Here is a 20830-nt window from a genome sequence, read left to right as displayed (position 1 = left end):
GGGCCTCCAGGAATCAGTCTTATCGTGAGAATGACGCTTTGAGACGGCAGCTACACCGAACGCTTTCACGCCGCGAGAATACTTCACGCCCCCACATGTATGGTGCTGGCGTGAAACTCCGCCCCCTCCAGTGAGCCGTCCTTCTCTGCAGCGCTACAGCCCTGGGCTTCGCTCTCGTGTTTTGTTGCTACGGTGGCCAGTGTGCTTGGCATATAGACTAGGCCGGGGAGGTGTTTGCCGTCGTCCAGGACATCGGGCCGTCGTTAAGGAGCGGCTACTTTCCGGCGGGGATGATGTGGTTCGATGTGCTCCACCGCTCCTGGAAGCAGACCTAAGATCCTGCTCAGATCCTTCTGCAACACACCACCCTAACAGCCCTGCACCAGATCGCCCCCTCCCATGAAGGCGGCTAGCGGCAAAAAACCCCAGACTGGTGTTTCACGGAAATGTTTTTCCATGACAATTAATTGCTTGCAGATTCCAAATTCCAAGCGGTACTGTTCGTATATTAAAAAAAAAACGTTTTACGCGGCGTTACTAATGAGTTCTAAACTGAGGCAGAAAAGTATGTCACCATATTGGAATGACGCATAACCAGTATGTGTCAGTGAAATAACTTCGGTGACATATACGGCAGGTATGATGGGACAGCAACATGGAACCAAGAAAAGGGGAGGAGACAAGGGTAGTGAATCACTCTAGCTGGAGAGAACTAGCTGTGCAGAAAACATGGGACATTATGGACATCATGGGACATTATGGCACAAAAAAGAGCTGGTTAGCAGAATCTAATGGTGGAAGTGTGGCCATCAGCTTTCATCAGCATCCTAACTCACACTCAGTGTCATGGCCCTGCAAAAAGGCTTCAGCTCCATCTTACTGGTCATTACATTGCATCAGTGATATGGAAGGCATTTTTACAATATATTATACCCTATGTTAAATTGCTTTTGCAAAACACCTTTGTGTACACAAACAAAAGGCATAAAGTAAATGGGGGGGTAGTATTTACTAAATTTACTAGGCTAAATTAATACAGTGAAACACAGTCTGCCAAAATAAAAGTGCTATTTTAGCAGGTTTACAATTTTAATCTCTCAGTGCCTTCACTTTGTGGGTTTTAAAAAGGATTTTCCACTTTGAACAGGCACACCATATTGGCACAGGTATGTATTTTGAAAAATCAGATCTATATCGTGAGTTGTAGACAAACTGTATTGCCATTGGTGTATTTCTTTGAAGCTGAAAAAAAATATCAACCATTTCTCTGCTATAGAACAGCAAGGCAGTGTCCCTGGTCTTACAGAATGGGTGTTGATGATCTCCTCTATAGAGATGTAGATAACCGGTTTGCTGAGTGTCACCATATCAGAGTACTCGTCCACATTGAACTTCTCTTCTGGTGCTTGGACATCGCATACAGCCTGGAAGAATGCCCTGCAAGAAACCACAGCAAAGAAAGAACTGATCTACTGATTTCACGCCTCCACAAATACATACATATACAGCTGTACGCAAAAACCTAGATCTGTGGCTTTAGTAAAATGATTCATTAATGTGTGACTTCGACATCGTAATAATAGTTTTGAAAACGTTTCGTTCAGCGAGAGGCGCAGAAAGAGAGAATGGGGCTGTTCTGTGAGCGGGGGATTTCCAGTTAGCATGACTCACTAGCTGGAGGATGAGCAGTGATAAATGAGTGGAGTCGTGTGCTCTGTGGTGGGTGTGGCCCCCGACCCCTTTCAGGACACGCCCACTAGCACGGGGACACGCCTCCATGCTCTCTGCTGATGCCACACTTTAACACAAAGGCAGTTCCTCTCCTTTCACCTCCATTTCCCCTTGTACTGAGGGTCAGACTTGCTCATGCTTTCTCCCAGATGAAAACCATGAATCAATGACACTGCCCTTTGTTGATACTGCCCCCTGCTGGTGACTCACTTGAACTTCTGATAGGTGGAGGAGATGTATCTGTTCATAGACGTCAAGTGGTCGCCGGCTCCCTCGAACAGCTTGTTGGCAGCGGCGTGCTGGAGCATCTTGGCCACGGAGCCCAGGTTCCTCCGCTGGTCCGAGTGGAGCTGCCCCCCAGCCGTCATGTCTATGATGTCGAAGCCGTCCGGAGCCACGATAGCTGGATTCATGTACCGGTAATAGATCAGGTTCCCTACAATCTGTTCCACAGGAGAAAACAGTGAAGATGGCGTGATGTGATGGATCATACCACAATGCAGTAAAGCGAAGAGTGTTTGGCCCACTCTGATTCATGGTGATTTTGTCTAATTATGCAAAAGGGGAAGATCTCTTGAAATGTTGTATGTCTGACCTTCAGAAGATCATCTTCAGAAGCATCAGGGAACTTCTCATGAAGTGTGTCCTTCAGAACCTTAGCTATATATCTCATTCCATATCTACATGCACAAAAAGGGAAGAGAGAAAAAAGAAATGATTTGGTGGAAGAATTATTTAAAAATTGCAATATCCAGAGATTAATTAACAAAGTATTATAATGTAAGCAATATGCTGTCAGCAGTAATGGTGTGATCATGGCAAGAAGGTATGGTAGGTTTATATATATATATATATATATAAAAACACAAGCAGAATTGCATTGTGCTCCTCCAGAACAGCATTTTAATATTCTGAACCAAAAGGATCTTCAGCTTTTTATTTCAAATCAACACTGCCCCCTAGTGACGAACAAAAGCATCCTCAGATAAAGACCTCAAAATGAGTCCTTCCAGTGATTCATATGAAAGTGATTCAACTGTACACAGGAATGACATACGAGTCCCCAATTAAAATCCAGGCCGGGCTGATGACATCTAGCGCTTACGGGATGGTGTCCACCGATGACATGATGGAGCTGAGGACTTTATCTGTTACGGAGCGCAGTGTCTGGTTAGACGACTCCAGCCGTGACCTCACTTCCGCATGGGAAAGAGCTTGTTCCGCTGTGACCTCATAGGGGAGTTTACTGTGAGTAAACAACAAAGAATGAAACAAGCCATGAGGCCTCATGAGACCGGATGACCTCATGAAATAATTACTCAACTCAAGTGATTACATGTAAAGAAAATTACATGTAATTATGTAGTATGCCATCACAGTAGTAGACTGTCAGTACATCAGTACGTGTATACACAGCCACATATGAATGCACACCCTCACATATATTTAGAAAACAAACTGTAGTGAAGTGCACAAGGTTTCCGGAGAAGCAGGATGTTTTGGACAGAGGTCCTTCACCAGCTGTGCCAGAATTAGGAGGAGGAACCTCCTAATGGATTATTGTTTATGGATGTTTATATCATAACATTCGTTTCATAGGGCTCTAAAGTTCTTCTTAGTTCTTTTTCTTTGAGTTTTGGATGTTTTAATATATATATTAGGATGTAGATGGTGTGGATGGATGCACAGATGGATGGAGTCGCATATATGGAGTGTATGTTGATATCCGTCAGGCAGCACCAACCTGGCCTCCCCTGTGGCCGTCTCCAGCTGGTTGACCCACGCCTTGTAGATGTCTATGGGGTTGGTGTTTATGCTCAGACCCTTATTCTCAATGATCTCCTTCACCACGGGAGAGAGGAGCTGCCTCATGGCGTTCTGACCCCGTGCCCCTCGGTTAAAGCTCACCACCATCTTAATGACTGTAGGGTTCCCCGTTACTATGTCCTGGATCTGGTCCACCTTTGATCTGCGAGGGTTGTTAGAACAGCGTTACACGATCTCACTAATGACGCTCGTTCTTCTAGCAAACAACAAAAACCACAGATGTGTGATATGCAAGATTTCCTGCTGACAATATGACTGGATCCTTACGAGGTTAAAACAGCTGGATTGAATCGAACACGGGGTTGAATCTAAACACTGAAAAATATGGCCTATAACAGCCAACATTGTTGTGCGGCTACAGTAAGGTTCATATTCCCACCTCACTCTGGAACGAAATGTCTGGAATGAAAACGTTCTGGGACGTAGAACGTGAGCGAGTGCACTCTCACTTGATCTCCTCCTTGAGCGCAGACTCAAAGAGCTTCAGCAGCAGGTACTCCTCGCGCTGGTTGGAGGCGTAGTTATACAGGGTGAAGATCACCGTGTCCATGAACTTGGTGGACTTATTCTGAGGCATCTGGAAGATGAGCTTGGCCAGGTATGAGGGGTTGGTCTGTTGGGACAGAGTAAACATTCACGTTCAACGCGTGTTATTACTGCAAATATTACGGATAACTTACTCATTAGATGATGTCGGATTTGGAAAAATGGATTAATGTGAATATGCTATGGAGCCCCAAGTGCCACAGCCTCTCTTCTGCTGGTTCTGGAAGTTCTGCTCACCTGCAGGAGGTAGAAGAGATGGTGGTAGGCCTCCAGCTTCCTCCGCTTGCCTTTGCTCAGGCCTTTGATGCCCTGACGTTCTCCAGCGGCCAGATCCTCCTTGCTCATTTTGTTCTTTTTGCTTTTCATCTTTTTACTGTGCGACACCACGTCCTGTTGGTCGAGCACACCCGGTAATGCAAATGGAGCAATTCTGTCACGATGACAATAGTTTTCTACTGACTCCTACCACGGAGAGGTAGGTGCAAAACACAGCAAAGGCTCCAGAAATACTAGCAGCATTTCTAGTTTATCATTTATTTACCATTTTATAGGTGACGGAAAGACACTGCGATGAATCAGTGTGGATTCAGCCGTTTGTAAATTGACCCAACCTGAAGCGTGATCCTGTTTTTCACCAACAGGCCGATCTTAATGTCCATCAGGTTCAGGTCCTTCTCCATCTGCTGATTGGCACGGATCTTGGTGACCACCTGCTCTCGGAGACGCGTCACGTCCTGCTCCTCCTGCATGTCCAGGTTGCTCTGCTCCAGTAAGTGAACAAACTTGCGGACCACAGAGAGAGGAGGGTCCTGAGCACCAGCTGAAACACAAACACACACACACACACACACACACACACACACACACACAGTTTTACACTGCCATTACTCCGCAAACCAATGTCAGTTCTGTGGATATCAGTGCTTTACTCACTGAGCGTTCTGTAATTATCTCTGGCCTTGTTTGCCTTTAGAAAAGCCTGAATCTTCACTATCTCTTTTTCCTGTAGACATAGAAAAAATAGCCATTTGCTAGTATTCTCATTATAACATTATAATACCATGTTATTCCAATGCCAAAGTTAATGTTTCCACTGTATGAGTTACTGTAAAAAATATTAATTTAAGTCACTTACATGTTCTTGAAAATACTGCAGTCTCTGTTTGTATATTCGTCTGGCTTTCCACATTTTAAACAAAGACTGTAACTGAATTTTGAAGATAAGGGGTCATTTACATTAATAAACAAAAACTTGTACATATCAACCATTGGTTTTTTTCTGGGTTTCTAGTTTCTTCACAATTTCTGTTTGCTTGCTGAACATCTCTCCAGATATGTAACTAAAAAGAAAAACAAATTTCTGCCCTTGCAAAAGAATCATGTTTTGCATATTGACAAACAAGAGTAAACAACTGCAATTCCATTTCTACACTCGTATTATTAGCTGTGAACATTACTGAGAACCATCATTACTGAGAACCAACCACCATTTTTTTTTATATAGTGACTTTCCCATGTTCATGGTTGCTGTCTATTCGCACTGATCACAATAAATTACATAGCACAACACATTACATTCAAACACTGATGTACTGGCAGCATGGTGAAAACCGATGGTCTTTAGCAGGGTTACTGAGGCTGTCACGGTGAGGCGGCCCCTCATTCGCTTCCATCCACAGCGGCTGTTGTTGTTGTTTTGTTGCATCGCGTGCGTCCCTCAGGTGGGCGGAGCCCGTGATCCGTCTCACCTGAGGGTCGTTTGTTTGCCTATATATGTCTTGTCTTTGTACCAGTTGACCGCTGGTCATTATATCCTTAATTCGGATCTATTCACGGGTTTTTGGTTTGCGCATTTCTTCATTAAACCATCCTTTTTCCCTGAGACTTGGCGTGATCGCTTCCTTTTTGTTCGCACTCCCTGCCCGTCACAGAATGACCAGCCACTTTCGGAAGCCGCCAGTCTCTTTTACTTTCTCCTTCGTTTGTGGTGATGTCTCGTGGTAAGTGTTTGTCTGCGTAGTGTTTCGTGAAGAGTTCCGCCGTGCTTTTGTGTTCTGTTTGTGGCACGGCGAGGACCAGGGCTGTCTGCCCTGGGAAAACTCTTCGTGTTTGTTTGTTGTATGTAGTTGAAGAGCCCTGCCATGCTTAGATGTTTGTGTGTAGCACGGTGGTGACCAGGGTAGTCGACCCATGGCTCTTCGTGTTGTGTGGTTGTGTGTGTGTGAACGGACGTGTGGATCAATGCGCTAGCTCGCTTGTTAATTGTTAAATGTTGTGTGTGAGATGCGGTCGCGGCTCGTCATGGTCGCTCCCCGTGTGTCTTGTGTTTTATGTGGGGAGCGACTGCGAACTTGAGCGGCGCGTCACTATTGTTTGTGTAGAGCGCGCATGGGTCCCGTCCGTTTGCTGTTTGCATCGTTTGTCTAGTCTTTGCGTGCATGTGAAATGTTGCGTGTAATTCCACACATGCTCCTCCCCTTAAATGTGTGTTTGGGGAGGACCGGCTGTGGTCCCATGCCACGGGGTATGGCACGGAGGGCGTCGATGGGGCGCGTTTGTGTTTTATGTTGGTGTGTGTGTTCTGTTTCTGTGCAGGTGGTTCCCCCTGGCGGTGTCGTGGTGTTCCTGGAACTTGTGGGGGTCTCCACTTAGCAGGAGCCCCCTTATGTTGTGGCGTGACCGGAGCCCGGTCGTAAAGAGCCCCTCCCTAGAGGATTGGGGCCCCCGGATGTTTAGGGACCATGGGGCTCCGGTCTGAGAAGCTCCTGCTGAAGATGGAGATCCTCCCTCCTGCCCGGGGTGACCAGGAGGCCCTTGGGGCTGCTCCCCAGCCCGCGACAGGGGTGCTCTGGGCCTCGGTCTCTGGCGCTCCTGGGTTGGGTGGAGGAGTCCACCTTGCGATGAGGGGCCCTGGGAGGGGTTGGCTCCCCAGGAGGCTGGGGTGACCCCTAGCAGAAAGCAGGGGTCAGCTCTGGGAGGAGGTAGGTCCAGGAGGTGAAGTAGCCACGCCTCGGGGAGGTAACCTGCACACACACACATACACTAGGGACGAGAAAGGAGCCATAGCTCCTCGTCCTCACATCTGTGGGGCTCACCGGCCGAAGGCTGGTTAGGGCGCGAGGGCCCTGTGACCAACCGGGGCGTGGTTTTGTGTAATTAACGGCCCAGTCGGTCCAGGGTCCCGCCCAGGGAGGTGAGCTAAGTAAATGTTCTATGTTTTGTGTTTCAGCTCCCGGACTGCAGGAGGTGTGTCCCTGCCTTGTCCCTGCCTTCCTGCCCCTTCATGTTTTGTGTGCAGCCGCTGTGTGCCACACACCCAGTGGAGGGGAGTGCGGCTTGGTGGGGGGGGGGTCTGTCACGGTGAGGCGGCCCCCTACCGGTCGCCTCCATCCACAGCGGCTGTTGTTGTTGTTGTTTTGTTACGTCGTGTGCGTCCCTCAGGTGGGCGGAGCCCGTGATCCATCTCACCTGAGGGTCGTTTGTTTGCCTATATATGTCTTGCATATGTCTTAAAGCGCTTTGTGACAACATATGTTGTGAAAAGCGCTATACAAATATATTTGATTTAGATTTTTTTTTTTTTTGTCTTTGTACCAGTTGACCGCTGGTCATTATATCCTTAATTCGGATCTACCCACAGGTTTTTGGTTTGCGCACTTCTTCATTAAACCATCCTTTTTCCCTGAGACTTGGCGTGATCGCTTCCTTTTTGTTCGCACTCCCTGCCCGTCACAGAGGCAACGTGCCAAACACACTTTGTTAGTGTCATTGCTTAGTAGCAGCCACAATAAATGATGGGCCGTAGTCGCCATTACTTAAAGTATTTATCAAGTACAGCCTACGCAGGTGCAGTGGGTCAACCCAGGTCAACACTGGACTATCAGTGTAGTCAAGAGTCAGGATTCCTCAGACTGCACCACCACAAAGGTGAACAGGGTGTGTCCTGAACATGAGACACTGCACAATCGCTGGTTGTGACTGTACGGGAAGGTGGAGGTGGTGGTGTACTGCTTTTTAGGAGCCTTCGGTCAGCACAAACTACATCAATTAATACCTCAGTGAAACCACACTGTGCCTTAACATTAGTGATGGATACCATGTGACGGCCACCCATGGGGCTGGCTGGTCCCAACAGATGAATGCGTCATAATAAGGTCAGGTCACCACAATCCTCCGATATCAACCGTACTGAACACCTTTAGGGTGCGCTTGAACAGAGCATCATTAGCAATGTTCATCCATCAACTGAGTAAATATCCTCGTGATCAGACACGCCGGAGGGATGAAACCGGACTCTTGCCGAGCCACTATCACGAGGAGGAGCATCACCTGCAGTCAGGACCAAAAAACGGTCCAGTGTGGCGATGAACTGGGGGTTCCATTTTCCTGGACTGCGCGTATATACGAGATAGAGATATTTGAGATTGTTTACCTTGATCACGGTGTTCACGTTGCTTTGGAAGGTGTGTAGTCTGTCTCTGTAGGCTTTCCTTTGTTTATAGCCTTTCCAGGAGGCCTGCAGACATGGGTAAAAATAGCTCATACATTTCTGCCTCTCTGGATAGAAAACTTTCATGGCCCTGAGTCAAGCCTGTTTAGCATAAAGACTACTGATTTAAGTTTCTCTCTGTGTGTTATTGCCGAGTACAGTTTGTAGTTTTACCTGCAGTTTGATTATACTTGGTTCTTTTTGCTTGAAATATTTCAGTCTGTCGTTGAAGGCCCGCCTCACCAAATATCCACGAATGAGGGCCTGTAGCTGTATGATGACTTTCTTATTGGCCAACCACAACTGCTCTCGGTTGTACTCTGCGGTCACACTGCTCACAGCACTCTAAAGCATATAGAAGAATCTCATCTAAATTAGTGAATAAGTACTGACAAACCTATTAATGCTCAGACAGAGACCTACCTGAATGTCCTCTTTGGTGAGCTGTGTGCGATCATTGATAAAGTCTTCTGGTTCTACCCATGTCCCTTCATTGGTTTCCAGGTTGTAGAAATAATCATAGTTCTCCTTGATTCTGTGCTTCACCCACAAACTACCACCAGTCCCTAATGAAGAGATGAAATTAAACAGCCAGAATCCACAAAAAATATTATATTATTGGCATGCAAACCATTAGTGAAAAGGTCTTTGTTTGGTACATACACCCATTCATTAACCCTTAAATCCTTAAAAAAAAAAAAAAACTACAGGACACACTGCTAATTCTGCAGTGGAAATAAAGCGGTCATATTGCCTTCACCAGTCCAGTGAGAAAGAAAGTATATGTGAACTCAGTCTAAGATGCACCTCTGTAATTCACCTATGAGATTTTTCCGCATTTCTAAAATCAGACTGCGCTGGTGTTTTGGTGCTACCTTGTTCGGTGCGCTGGGCCTGCAGCCGCGCCAGCTCGGTCAGGTAGACGCCACCGCACTCCGCCAACACTCCCCTCAGCCCCACGCCGGGGGCCTGCAGGGCGGACAGCATGGCCTCCTCGTCCGCCCCTGCTACCGCCCGGTTGACGTCCGCCACGGCCTGGGCCACTGCAAGGACAGGCGGCTGCGATCAGGTGTGCTCGGTTAGAGGATCTCTGGGATGGCTTCAATTCTTTCAAATGGGTTTGCATGTGTTTACTACAGCACTCAAATTTTATATTATACTGTTGGATCTACATAAAAAATATGCATATGAATCTATGTACATCTATATAAAAACAACATGGGAGTAGGGGTCCCTTAGTGTGAATGTGAATTCCATAACTGTAGGAGCCATGATTGAAACTTTATTGTCAATCATACATTTGTAAGCTTCCTCCTGGTCTTGGTTAGCAGTGTGTACAGCTTCTTGGATCTGGTCCAGCCACAGTACTGCAGACTCATCTCCTGACTTCTGTTACCACAAAATACACACCAGTGTCTCAATATGAGTGTTATGACGCACGCACGCGCACACACACACACACACGCACACACACGAATGGCAACCGGACTGCATGAGAAACAACACTGAACCAGTACTGACTATTTAAAGCCCTTGTGGTGAACATAAAAGAGTGTAAAAGGGCACAAAAGATCTTGTGATGAAAAGTGAACTGGATACTGAAGGGAGATATTTCACAGTGAAATTACTCAAATCTGCCAACAATCCATATGAAAACAAAATACACAGTACAGAAGTAACAGGAGCGAAACATCATAAAAAATAATAATTCCAATCCATATTTCCAGTTCGAGTAAATGGGGCATTTACACAACAGCAACAATAACCACCCCCACATTGTTAGTGGGTCACAGATGTAAGTGAGCAGAAACCTCCACCCACAACACTTCCTGAGTACCAGAGAATCTGAAGTCACTGTCTTACAAGCCTGGACAGGAAATTAGCACACACTACCAGTCTGAATACGACTCGGCTAAAGAAAACCTGGACTTGATTTTCAGCTCCTTTATGCTTTAAGGACTGGGTCTGCCATAGGAGAAAGAGTTTTGAAGGGGAGAACTCCGTAGAAAGGCGTTATTAGGAGAAATATGTGGAGATTGCTTCCGGTAGTCTTATATGCTTTTGTGCTTTTCCAGACTCCTCATGCCAGACGTAAGTAATTTTCCTTTAAAACAAACACATAATTTACATCTCAAAAAAACTATGTGTGATATATGTCTCAGACGTCTAACATCAAAGCTCCTTTCAATTCACTTCGAGTTACGGGTTTTGACGAGGACAGAAGCTCAAAAGCTTAAGTTTTGTGGATAGAAAGAGAGATGTGAAGGTATAGATAAACTCTAAGTAACAAATGTAAAGATTTAATAACAATAATAAAAAAGAAAATATTGGTCACTTTTTTATTTTAGTGTTTGTAAGCCTTTTGAAGTAAGTTCAGTTTTGTTTAATGTACTGACTAACCTCTATGGAGGACAGAGTACAAATTGTGCCTTACAAACTGTGGTAAAAAGATATTCAAAAAAGTCTAAATAAACTATGAAAGGAAATGTGTCTAACTGTGTCAGTACATTTTTTATATTATAGTCCACATTTGAATGCCCAGCTTTCCCGAGTGCTTATTCCCCCACTCTATCAACAGGCAATAAAACCGACGTACCAAAGGATGTGCTGAGACCGAAAACACTTGGTGGAGGAATAGCTGTGATTTCAACGCAGCCCAACTCCACCGCCGTCCCAGCGAGCCTCAACACCTCCTACCAATATGCGCTTAACTACACCACCGGGATCCTGAGCACCAGGATCATCCCAGCGATGTACGTGGTTGCTATTCTAATAGGCGTCCCCTCAAACGTGCTAGTGCTGACCTGCCTCAGCAGGAAGACCAGAAGCCAGACTACTGTCATCCTCTACTTGAGCCTGGCCACTTCAAACCTTCTCCTCCTGCTCTCGCTAACTCTCAGGGTCCACTACCACGTGAACGGCAACGACTGGGTGTTCGGCGAGCTCGCCTGCAGGGTCGCCACGGTCTGTTTTTACGGGAACATCTACTGCTCCGTTCACACGCACATGTGTATCAGCGTGAAGCGGTATTTGGCTGTGGTCCACCCGTTCGTTTACCGAGGACTCTCCAAGCATTTGTGCGTGACCTGGGCCAGCCTGACCGTTTGGGTGGTTTTTGCGTTGACCATGGTTCCGGAATTACTCGCACGTCAAAGCTACTACGTCGTCAACCACGCGGGGATCATATGCCATGATGTTCTGCCTTACAAAGAGGACTCACACAAGTACCTGATTCCATACAGACTGTGTCTCATTTTTTTTGGTTTCATGGTGCCTGTTGTGATCATCACGTTTTCCTATGGATCAATTATAATCCACCTAGGCAGGTCTAGCTGTGGTGTGAGGAAGAAGAACTATGTCAAGGCAATCACAATCGTGTTTGGGATTTTTCTTGTGTGTTTCACTCCAAGCAACATGATCCACTTGATACACTACATCAGACTCTATACAAGCCAGCCAGACGACTTCTATATTTACTACAGTGTGGCTGCATGTCTTTGTTGCCTTCACAGCTGTATGGACCCTTTCCTATATTACATCGTAAGAAAGGCTAGTACGTCCACAGGAGACTTTATCTCCCTTATAAACATGCGCCCTAAATGTAAATTTGTTGGCTTTTTACCCAACTGTGCAGTTAGAACACACACACACACTAGTGATTACTAGGGGGCTGTGGTGCACACATGCCTAGAGCGGTGGGCAGCCCTAGCCCGGCGCCCAGGGAGCAGTTGGGGTTAGGTGCCTTGCTCAAGGGCACCTCAGTCATGGCCTCAGGTCTGGGAATCGAACCCACGACCCTCTGGTCACAAGACCAGTTCCCTACCACAGGACCAAGACTGCCCCTAGGAACTCAACCAATTCCTGAGCTACAGAATCTGCGGGAAGTTTGTCTTTTGTATCACCAAAGATCATGAAGGTGACTCTCTTGTCTAAAACAGATTAAAAACAGCCGACAAGTTAGCATGTGAATGTTATTGTTAGACTGCAGGATGTTAACTGATAAACGTGAATGATTCTTAAACAAAGCTTCTGTTTTCTTTACCATTTTAGAATTATTCAAAACTCTGGTAATTAATATAATGAACTGTAGTAACAACCAAGACATCTGAGCAGCGACAGATAAGTGCAAATCCAGTAAGACACAGTGACACACGCTGACTAGACATGGCACTACTCCATGATTTCTTCATCAGACCTTTTTCTGTAAAAAATTCCATTCCATAAGCAGAGTCGTAATACGGGGCACGGGTCATAACGGGAGGACAATCAGGACAAGAGATATACGCAGTCATATTCGGACAGGGATCTAAACACGATGGGGAAACACGGAACAGGCAGATAGACACGCAAGGGGAAACAATACTCACAACTACAACACGTAACGGGGATATCAAAGGGCACGAGAAACAAACAAGGCATAGAAACAAAATAACCGATACTGACATGGGAGACACAGGGACTATAAATACATAGAACTAGACAAGGAACAGGTGATAACAATGACGACACGGGCGTGGCAGACGAGGGGAAACCATAGAAACAGACGAGTAGGGCGGGATCCAGGAGCAGGGAACAACACAGACACGAGGGAACAGGGAAACCGGAGTGACAGCTAGTAGAGGGGGCGTAGCCCTACGTGACACAGTGCAATATGCCTACTGCAACATTGTTATTATTTCAAAAGTGCATCTGAAATGAACAGAGGATCATATGTGTGTTTTAATATATATTTATTTTAAAACTTGCTGAGTTAAGCTAATCATAGCACCTACTAGGATTGGGCAGTATGATGACAGTATTGTAAAATTGTGGCAGTATATTAACCATGTGATGTGACGCAACGTGCCAAATCTGTACTTTGAAAAGGGGGGCATTTAGGACATTTTGCGCATTCATTAAAAAGATCTGTGGGAGGGGTCAGCAGTTGGAGCTCACTGATTGGTTATGAAGTGGCTGTGTTCACTAATATCAGAGGGGGGAAAGCAACAACGACGATGTGTGTTAGTTGTGAGTCAAGCGAGCTGGTTTCAAGAAAAAACACCACTGCTACAGATTGGCAGCATTTTGGATTTGTTTCAAATAAAAAGGAGATCCATCAAACCTATATGAGTCAGTGTGGTAGATCTGCTTACAACAATTATCCGCCAAAGGAAACACATCAATCATGCATTCTCATATTAAAATGAAGCACACTTCAATTACAATTCAGCAGGTGCTACAAAAGTCCCGACTCAGTTACCACTGTAATTGGAGCATTTGCCAAATACAAAAAACACAAGTGACGATAGAAGGCGATTACACTAGTGACATCTGAAGATTCTGCTTATTGTAGAGAGTCTCTAATCGATGAGGATTAAGACCTGCTTATTTAGTGGAAAATGGGGTGTTATGAGGTCTTTTCAAATTTCTTTAATGAGTTTAGGGAAGGGGGTAACTGACGCCATCACTTGCTAGCTAGTAACTACCTTTCTGAAGACAACTTTTACTGTACAACATACAGTATAGTGTTAATTCACCACATATTACCATTATATTACCTCTGGTTTTTTGCCACCTTTCCTCCTCCACTTTTCTCCTTTTTCTACCCTGGGCACCAGAGGACTTCTGCCTTTTTGACATCTTTACGGGGAGATGTCACTCACTCTGTGACGTTGTCTTTTTCCTCCACAGAGAAACAGTAATGAGGTGCACAGAGCACGCGGGGTGCGGGCAGGTGATAGGTGTCGTGTGTTGTTATAATAATTATTAATTTGACTAATATTAAACAATGAAATTATGTTATTATTATGTGGCCTTTGCTTATTTTCACATTTATTAATTGTTCATTTGGAAAAAAAAAAAAAGAAAAAACCACACACACACACAAAAAAAAATGCATGCATGCGAGCGCCCCCCCTGGACAGACGGAGCCCCTAGCATTTGCCTATATTGCCTAATGGATGGGCCGGCCCTGCTGCCCAGGGTACAGGTGTTACACAGAATTCCTTCACATCTTTTCTTTTCATGATTCCTTTTCTTTAGGTGAGGCAATCGGAGGTCACATGACATGCTGGATACGACTACACGTTCTGAGAAGAAAACTACAGTGATATAATTATGTATTTTTGATCTGATGGGCATTGAGTAATTTTGTAGTTCTCAAACTGACCTCAAATATGTACTCACACACATTCAAATAAGTTACTTTATATTTCAAATGAACTCTCTGAGGGGTGTGATTATGTCGGAGCAGTTTTTTTCATAACAGAAGGCTAAGCAAGCCTTTTCTTGTTATTACACGACCTGCGAAGGAAAGAAATGCCCTCAGCTGCCACAGACAGTGGAGGGACGCGCAGGTCTTCGACGGCTCCCCGTGCTTGAAGAAGCCTCACACAGTGTGGTGTGATGGCAGCACCATTACTCTGTTCACACCTTGTCCATTATGTTTATATTATTCATTGTGTGTGTGTGTGTGTGTGTGTGTGTGTGTACTCAACAAGTCAAGCAGATTGTCAGTGATATTAAATTAGTGATATTAGACACACTTGGCTCAGTTAAGGTGCAGGTTATAGGAGGTCACACAAGGTAGACATAGGCCTGTCACAATAACAAAATTTTCAGAACGATATATTGTCCCAGAAATTATCGCAATAAACGATAATATTATATTTATACTTGACGCGTTGAAAGCGGCGCGAATGTCCGCGCAGCAAAAATGACGTAATCGCAGTGGCTCCGCCCGTGCGCGAGGGCGTCACGCGCTGTCGATTCGCGAGGTCGTGCACCTCTTATCACATTATTTAATGGTTGTTTATTTTCAAAACGCCCAATCTTAACGTTTTCACGTTCTCTCATGTTTCGTCCTGGAATTACAAGAGGCTCGTATTTGGTAACGTAATACAAGAGAACTGTTCAGTCAGACAGATATTTGTTGTGAAACGAACAAATTCCAGCACTTTTCAAACCTGAAACACAAAGCAACATCTAAGTTCGTCAGGTAAATGTTCATTCGCCTGTTTTTGAGGGGTGTTTCTTATACTACCACATATCATTTCGAACAACACTGCAACGAAAAGCAAGTATAAACGCTTCCACCGTTCGCGGAGGTAGGCGGAGTCACGCGCTACGGTCACTATAATAAACAACCATTAAATAATGTGATAAAAACCGAATTATTTCGAATCATTTCGAGTCCTATTAGCCTTGAATACGTTCGCGAACACATCTCCATTTGTGTGTGTGTGTGTGTGTGTGTGGAGGCAATGTTATTGACGCATGCGCTCTCCGTGTACTGCACTCATTTCCTAACCAGTAGATGTCGCTCTCTGATCACAGATTCGTCTCCCCTTAAGGGGGGAGGAGGTGCGAGAGAGCAGCACTGCGTGCCTTTTTGAAATCTCACGTAGTTGCGGTTTATTCTCATGTAAACAAATGTGCGCGGAAACCCAATGGCCAATTATCGACATCAGCAAAAATGATCGCGGTAAAAAAAATTATCGTACGATAAGTCGATAATGTAATTATCGCGACAGGCCTAGCTAGACACTAATTATTCATTATAACATTTAATATTAGTTTATAATTACAACAACAGGGATCAGAATAATGTATATTACAAACTGGTATCCATGTCTACACATCACTGTAACCAGAAAGGATGAATGAGTATTAATGACTACATTACAACTATGACCACAACACAGTACAGAACAGGAGCAAAACACATAAAAAAAAAAATAATTCCATGTTTTCCAGTTCCAGTAAATGGAGCATTTACACAAACAACAGCAACAATAACAACCCCCACATTGTTAGTGGGTCACAGATGTAAGTGAGCAGAAACCTCCACCCACGACACTAAGTATTTCCTGAGTACCAGAGAGTCTGAAGTCAGTGTCTTACAAGCCTGGACAGGAAACTAGCACACACCACCAGTCTGAATACGACCCAGCTAAAGAAAACCTGGACTTGATTTTCAGCTCCACAGATCTTATTTCACCTTTGTTTTATGCTTTAAGGACTGGGTCTGCCACAGGAGAAAGAGTTTTGAAGGGGAGAACTCCGTATGAAGGCGTTATTAGGAGAAAAATATGTGTAGATTGCTTCTGGTAGTCTTATATGCTTTTGTGCTTTTCCAGACTCCTCATGCCAGACGTAAGTAATTTTCCTTTAAAACAAACACATAATTTACATCAAAAAAAAAAAAAACTACGCGTAATAAACGTCTCAGACGTCTAGCGGGTGAGGAGGTAAACATCGAAGTTCTTTTCAATTCACTTCAAGTTACGGGTTTTGAGGAGTACAGACGCTCAAAAGCTTAAGTCTTGTGGATAGAAACAGAGATGTGAAGTTATAGACAAACTCTAAGTAACAAACATAAAGATTTAACAGTAATAATAAAAAAGAAAATATTGGTCACTTTTTTATTGTTAGTGTTTGTAAGCCTTTTGAAGTAAGTTTTGTTTAATGTACTGACTAACCTCTATGGAGGACAGAGTACAAATTGTGCCTTACAAACTGTGGTAAAAAGATATTCGATAAAAGTCTAAATAAAAGATGAAAGGAACTGCGTCTAGCTGTGTCAGTACATTTTTAATATTATAGTCCACATTTGAATGCCCAGCTTTCCCGAGTGCTTACTCCCCCACTGTTTCAACAGGCAATAAAACCGACGTACCAAAGGATGTGCTGAGACCGAAAACACTTGGCGGAGAAAGAGCTGCAATTAAAACGCAGCCCAACTCCACCGTCACAGCGAGCCTCAACACCTCCTACCAATATGCACTTAACTACACCACCGGGATCCTGAGCACCAGGATCATCCCAGCGATGTACGTGGTTGCTATTCTAATAGGCGTCCCCTCAAACGTGCTAGTACTGACCTGCCTCAGCAGGAAGACCAGAAGCCAGGCTAATGTCATCCTCTACTTGAGCCTGGCCACTTCAAACCTTCTCCTCCTGCTCTCGCTAACTCTCAGGGTCCACTACCACGTGAACGGCAATGACTGGGTGTTCGGCGAGCTCGCCTGCAGGGTCGTCACGGCCTGTTTTTATGGGAACATCTACTGCTCCGTTCACGCACACATGTGCATTGGCATGGTGCGGTATTTGGCTGTGGTCCACCCGTTTGTTTACCGAGGACTTTCCAAACAATTGTGCGTGACCTGGGCCAGCCTGACCGTTTGGGTGGTTTTTGCGTTGACCATGGCTCCGGAATTACTCACTCGTCAAAGCTACTACGTCGTCAACCACGCAGGGATCATATGCCATGACGTTCTGCCTTACAAAGAGGACTCACACAAGTACCTGATTCCATACAGACTGTGTCTCATTTTTTTTGGTTTCATGGTGCCTTTTGTGATAATCACATTTTCCTATGGATCAATTGTAATCCACCTAGGCAGGTCTAGCTGTGATTGGAGGAACTATGTCAAGGCAAGCACAATCGTGTTTGGGATTTTTCTTGTGTGTTTCACTCCAAGCAACATGATCCACTTGATACACTACGTCAGACTCTACACAAGCCAGCCAGATGACTTCTATATTTACTACAGTGTGGCTGCATGTCTTTGTTGCTTTCACAGCTGTCTGGACCCCTTCCTGACTTACATCATAACAAAGACTAGGACGTCCACAGGAGACATTATCTCCCTTACAAGCATGTCCCCTAGGAGTTCAACCAATTCCTGAGCCACAGAAGCTGCCGGAAGTTTGTCTTTTGTATCACCAAAGATCATGCAGGTGACTCTCTTGTCTAAAACAGATTAAAAACAGCCAACAAGTTAACATGTGAATGTTACTGTTAGACTGCAGGATGTTAACTGGAAAACATGAATGGTTCTTAAACATCGCTTCTGTTATCTTTGCCATTTTAGAATGGTTCAAATCTCTGGTAATTAATATAATAACTGTAGTAACCGGCTGGTAACAACTGAGCAGCAACAGATAAGCGCACAGTGACACACACTGTCTAGACATGGCACTACTCCATGATTTCTTTATCAGACCTTTTTCCGTAAATTAAATTACTGACACTAATCGCCATTGAAGCCCAACCTGCAGGTATGAACCATGTTTGAACTTGCCTCCAGGTCATCCCCGGTTCCTCTGCTGGTTAAGAACATTCCAGTCGAATTACATTCATTTTCATTGATGTACGTCAACATTTTTCTTTGAACAAAAATTGGTACAGACGAACAATTAAGAGACCACTGCAAAATGATCGGTTTCTCTGGTTTTGCTACTTAAAGTTGTGTGTCTGAGTAAAATCAATATTTTTTGTTTCATTCTACAAACATTCCATTATTATATTTATTATTATATTATTAAATTCTCCAAAATTACAAAAACATTGTAATTCAGAGCATTCATTTGAAGACGTATCAAATGGTCAAAATAACCAAAAAAGACGTAGTGTTTTCAAACCTCAAAAAATGTTAAGAAAGTTAGTAATAATTTCTCAAATTCACAGTACTCGGAAATCAATCTTTAAATTCAGTTGAATAAGATTTAGTTCAGGTGATCACCTAATGGAACGGTATGGCGACCATATAAGAAAAGATGCTGACAATATCTGGAGCAGTGTCAAGTTCTTCTAGTGCTGTATCCGTTTTCCTAATTTATTATCCAAGATATAAAACCAGAGACAAAATGCACTGTGAACTGCAGTTGTGCAACTACACAAAATATTTCTTCACCACCTTAAAGCAGAAGCAAAATGAAGGAAAGAACATTTAGGTGGAGAAATGAGTAGGAAGACTCAGAGATCATTACTGCAGTACCTTGCAAATTAGCTCTTTGGTGTAGAGCAGGAGGTTGTGGTAATGTTTGGCTGTGGCTGGGTTAACATTCTGTAGTTTAGCTGTGGGGAGGAGCAGAGCGGCGAGGGTCTTCTCTGGATCTCCAGAGTTCAGGGCCTCGTTGATCTCGGCGATGGCAATCACTCCTGCAGATGTACACACATTGCGCAGTGGACAGTATTAACCCAAATGTAGGAAGGAGCCGAATGTGAAAACTGCATAACTGTGAAGTAATAAAAATGGCTTGTAGGTGTAATGAATGAGAAAAAAAAAGCATCCATTGTTACTTATTTTGAACTTATATTGACTAATAAATAGCTATTAAAATAATTCTTAAATCCACGAGAATATTTTTATTCTGTCCTTTATTCAAGCAATGTAATTACAATGTAATGTAATGTAATGACTGTGCCAAGTCCTTACGTTCATGTTCCTCATGAACCTGAAGGTTCACACTGTCGATGCATTTCTGAACATCATTCCAAGTGAGGAACTCCTGTCCCTGAGTAAGGGATTCTGCTCTGAGGCTTATAAGTGTGTCAGCATATCTGTGAGAAGAAAAACATGGAGAATTCAGTATTCATTTCCATTTTTATAGTGGCCTTAGGGAGCACAAAGTGCACCCAAATAATGTCCACGGCCCATATTTATCAGATTCTTTGCTATGGGAATTCCATTTAGGTATGAATGCAATTCTAAGAGACGGGTGTGGACCCTGATATTATTACATTGGATTAATATTGACCTGGGCCCTATTCATCTTGGTGAATTCGCTGGTGTTTGCCTGGTGCTGCTACCTTTGCATGTTGTCATGGTCGATGTTGCTGAAGCCGAGCGGAGAGTGAGTCATCTGCTCGGTGACGGCCGAGGCGTCCTTGGTGTCCAGCACGTCGTTGAGGACGGCCACGGCAGACAGCATCTCCACAGCAACGCACAGCTCCTCGTGGCCCAGTCCCGCCTTGTTCTGGAACACAAGGCGTCACGATGACGACGGCGGACAGAGAGCGATTGGGGTGAGAGGGGGGGCGGGGTGGGGGGAGGAGACTCAAGCTGACCTGTGAGCTGCCCTGTAGGCTGAAGAGCTCCGACTGGTACAGCCTGGCAGCCGTGGGGTACACGAGGGGCATCTGGGCGTCGGGGTTCTGGAGCCGCTCCACCGTGTCCTCTGGGACGGCGCGGCGGACGGCAGCGTTGATCGCAGCCACGGCGTCCCGCTCTGCGGCAAGGACAAGCATCAAAACACATGCTTCAAATTCACAGCAGTCTAAGCCATTATACTCTTTGGCTTATCTTCACGGACTGCTGACTGCAGAGGTCATGGAAAGTCATGTCTGGTGGTTAGGGAACCGGTCTTGTGACCGGTTGTGGGTTCGATTCCCAGGTCTGAGGCCATGACTGAGGTGCCCTTGAAGAAGGCACCTAACCTCAACTGCTCCACAGACGCTGGGCTAGGGCTGCC

General features: G+C 44.8%; 3 protein-coding genes across 3 annotated transcripts in view; 2 read left to right on the top strand and 1 right to left on the bottom strand.

Moving 5' to 3' along the window:
* iqgap2 (IQ motif containing GTPase activating protein 2) overlaps positions 1–20830 on the bottom strand; it is a 47564-nt gene that overhangs the window by 7968 nt on the left and 18766 nt on the right. The window contains exons 12-30 of the mRNA XM_076997673.1: positions 20427–20587; positions 20169–20335; positions 19795–19919; positions 19354–19517; positions 9892–9982; positions 9469–9636; positions 9017–9159; positions 8768–8938; positions 8537–8620; positions 5240–5311; positions 5038–5107; positions 4716–4924; positions 4342–4494; positions 4008–4171; positions 3476–3700; positions 2837–2977; positions 2327–2411; positions 1942–2174; positions 1305–1437 (exon numbers count right to left, since the gene is read on the bottom strand). Of these exons, the coding sequence (XP_076853788.1) occupies positions 1305–1437; positions 1942–2174; positions 2327–2411; positions 2837–2977; positions 3476–3700; positions 4008–4171; positions 4342–4494; positions 4716–4924; positions 5038–5107; positions 5240–5311; positions 8537–8620; positions 8768–8938; positions 9017–9159; positions 9469–9636; positions 9892–9982; positions 19354–19517; positions 19795–19919; positions 20169–20335; positions 20427–20587 (2759 nt within the window). The remainder of the gene's footprint in view (positions 1–1304; positions 1438–1941; positions 2175–2326; positions 2412–2836; positions 2978–3475; positions 3701–4007; positions 4172–4341; positions 4495–4715; positions 4925–5037; positions 5108–5239; positions 5312–8536; positions 8621–8767; positions 8939–9016; positions 9160–9468; positions 9637–9891; positions 9983–19353; positions 19518–19794; positions 19920–20168; positions 20336–20426; positions 20588–20830) is intronic.
* Positions 10437–13779, top strand: LOC143509199 (proteinase-activated receptor 3-like). The gene is made up of 2 exons (XM_076997675.1): positions 10437–10684; positions 11172–13779. Exons 1-2 carry the CDS (start codon positions 10621–10623, stop codon positions 12257–12259), a joined length of 1152 nt encoding a protein of 383 aa, XP_076853790.1. The 5' UTR covers positions 10437–10620; the 3' UTR covers positions 12260–13779.
* On the top strand, positions 16468–19360 carry LOC143509200 (proteinase-activated receptor 3-like). The gene is made up of 2 exons (XM_076997676.1): positions 16468–16726; positions 17232–19360. The coding sequence occupies exons 1-2, from the start codon at positions 16663–16665 to the stop codon at positions 18260–18262; spliced, it is 1095 nt and encodes a 364-aa protein (XP_076853791.1). The 5' UTR covers positions 16468–16662; the 3' UTR covers positions 18263–19360.

The sequence above is a fragment of the Brachyhypopomus gauderio genome, chromosome 3 (genome assembly GCF_052324685.1).
Source record: "Brachyhypopomus gauderio isolate BG-103 chromosome 3, BGAUD_0.2, whole genome shotgun sequence".
Taxonomy (NCBI): Eukaryota; Metazoa; Chordata; class Actinopteri; order Gymnotiformes; family Hypopomidae; genus Brachyhypopomus; species Brachyhypopomus gauderio.
This window is presented reverse-complemented; position numbering and strand designations above follow the sequence as displayed.

Excerpts from the sequence above, each read along its gene's own strand:
- LOC143509200 (XM_076997676.1), top strand. The coding sequence starts at position 16,663 with ATGTGTAGATTGCTTCTGGTAGTCTTATATGCTTTTGTGCTTTTCCAG. Across the intron at positions 16,727-17,231 it reads CCAGACTCCTCATGCCAGAC|GCAATAAAACCGACGTACCA; the intron begins GTAAGTAATTTT and ends CTGTTTCAACAG.
- LOC143509199 (XM_076997675.1), top strand. The coding sequence starts at position 10,621 with ATGTGGAGATTGCTTCCGGTAGTCTTATATGCTTTTGTGCTTTTCCAG. Across the intron at positions 10,685-11,171 it reads CCAGACTCCTCATGCCAGAC|GCAATAAAACCGACGTACCA; the intron begins GTAAGTAATTTT and ends CTCTATCAACAG.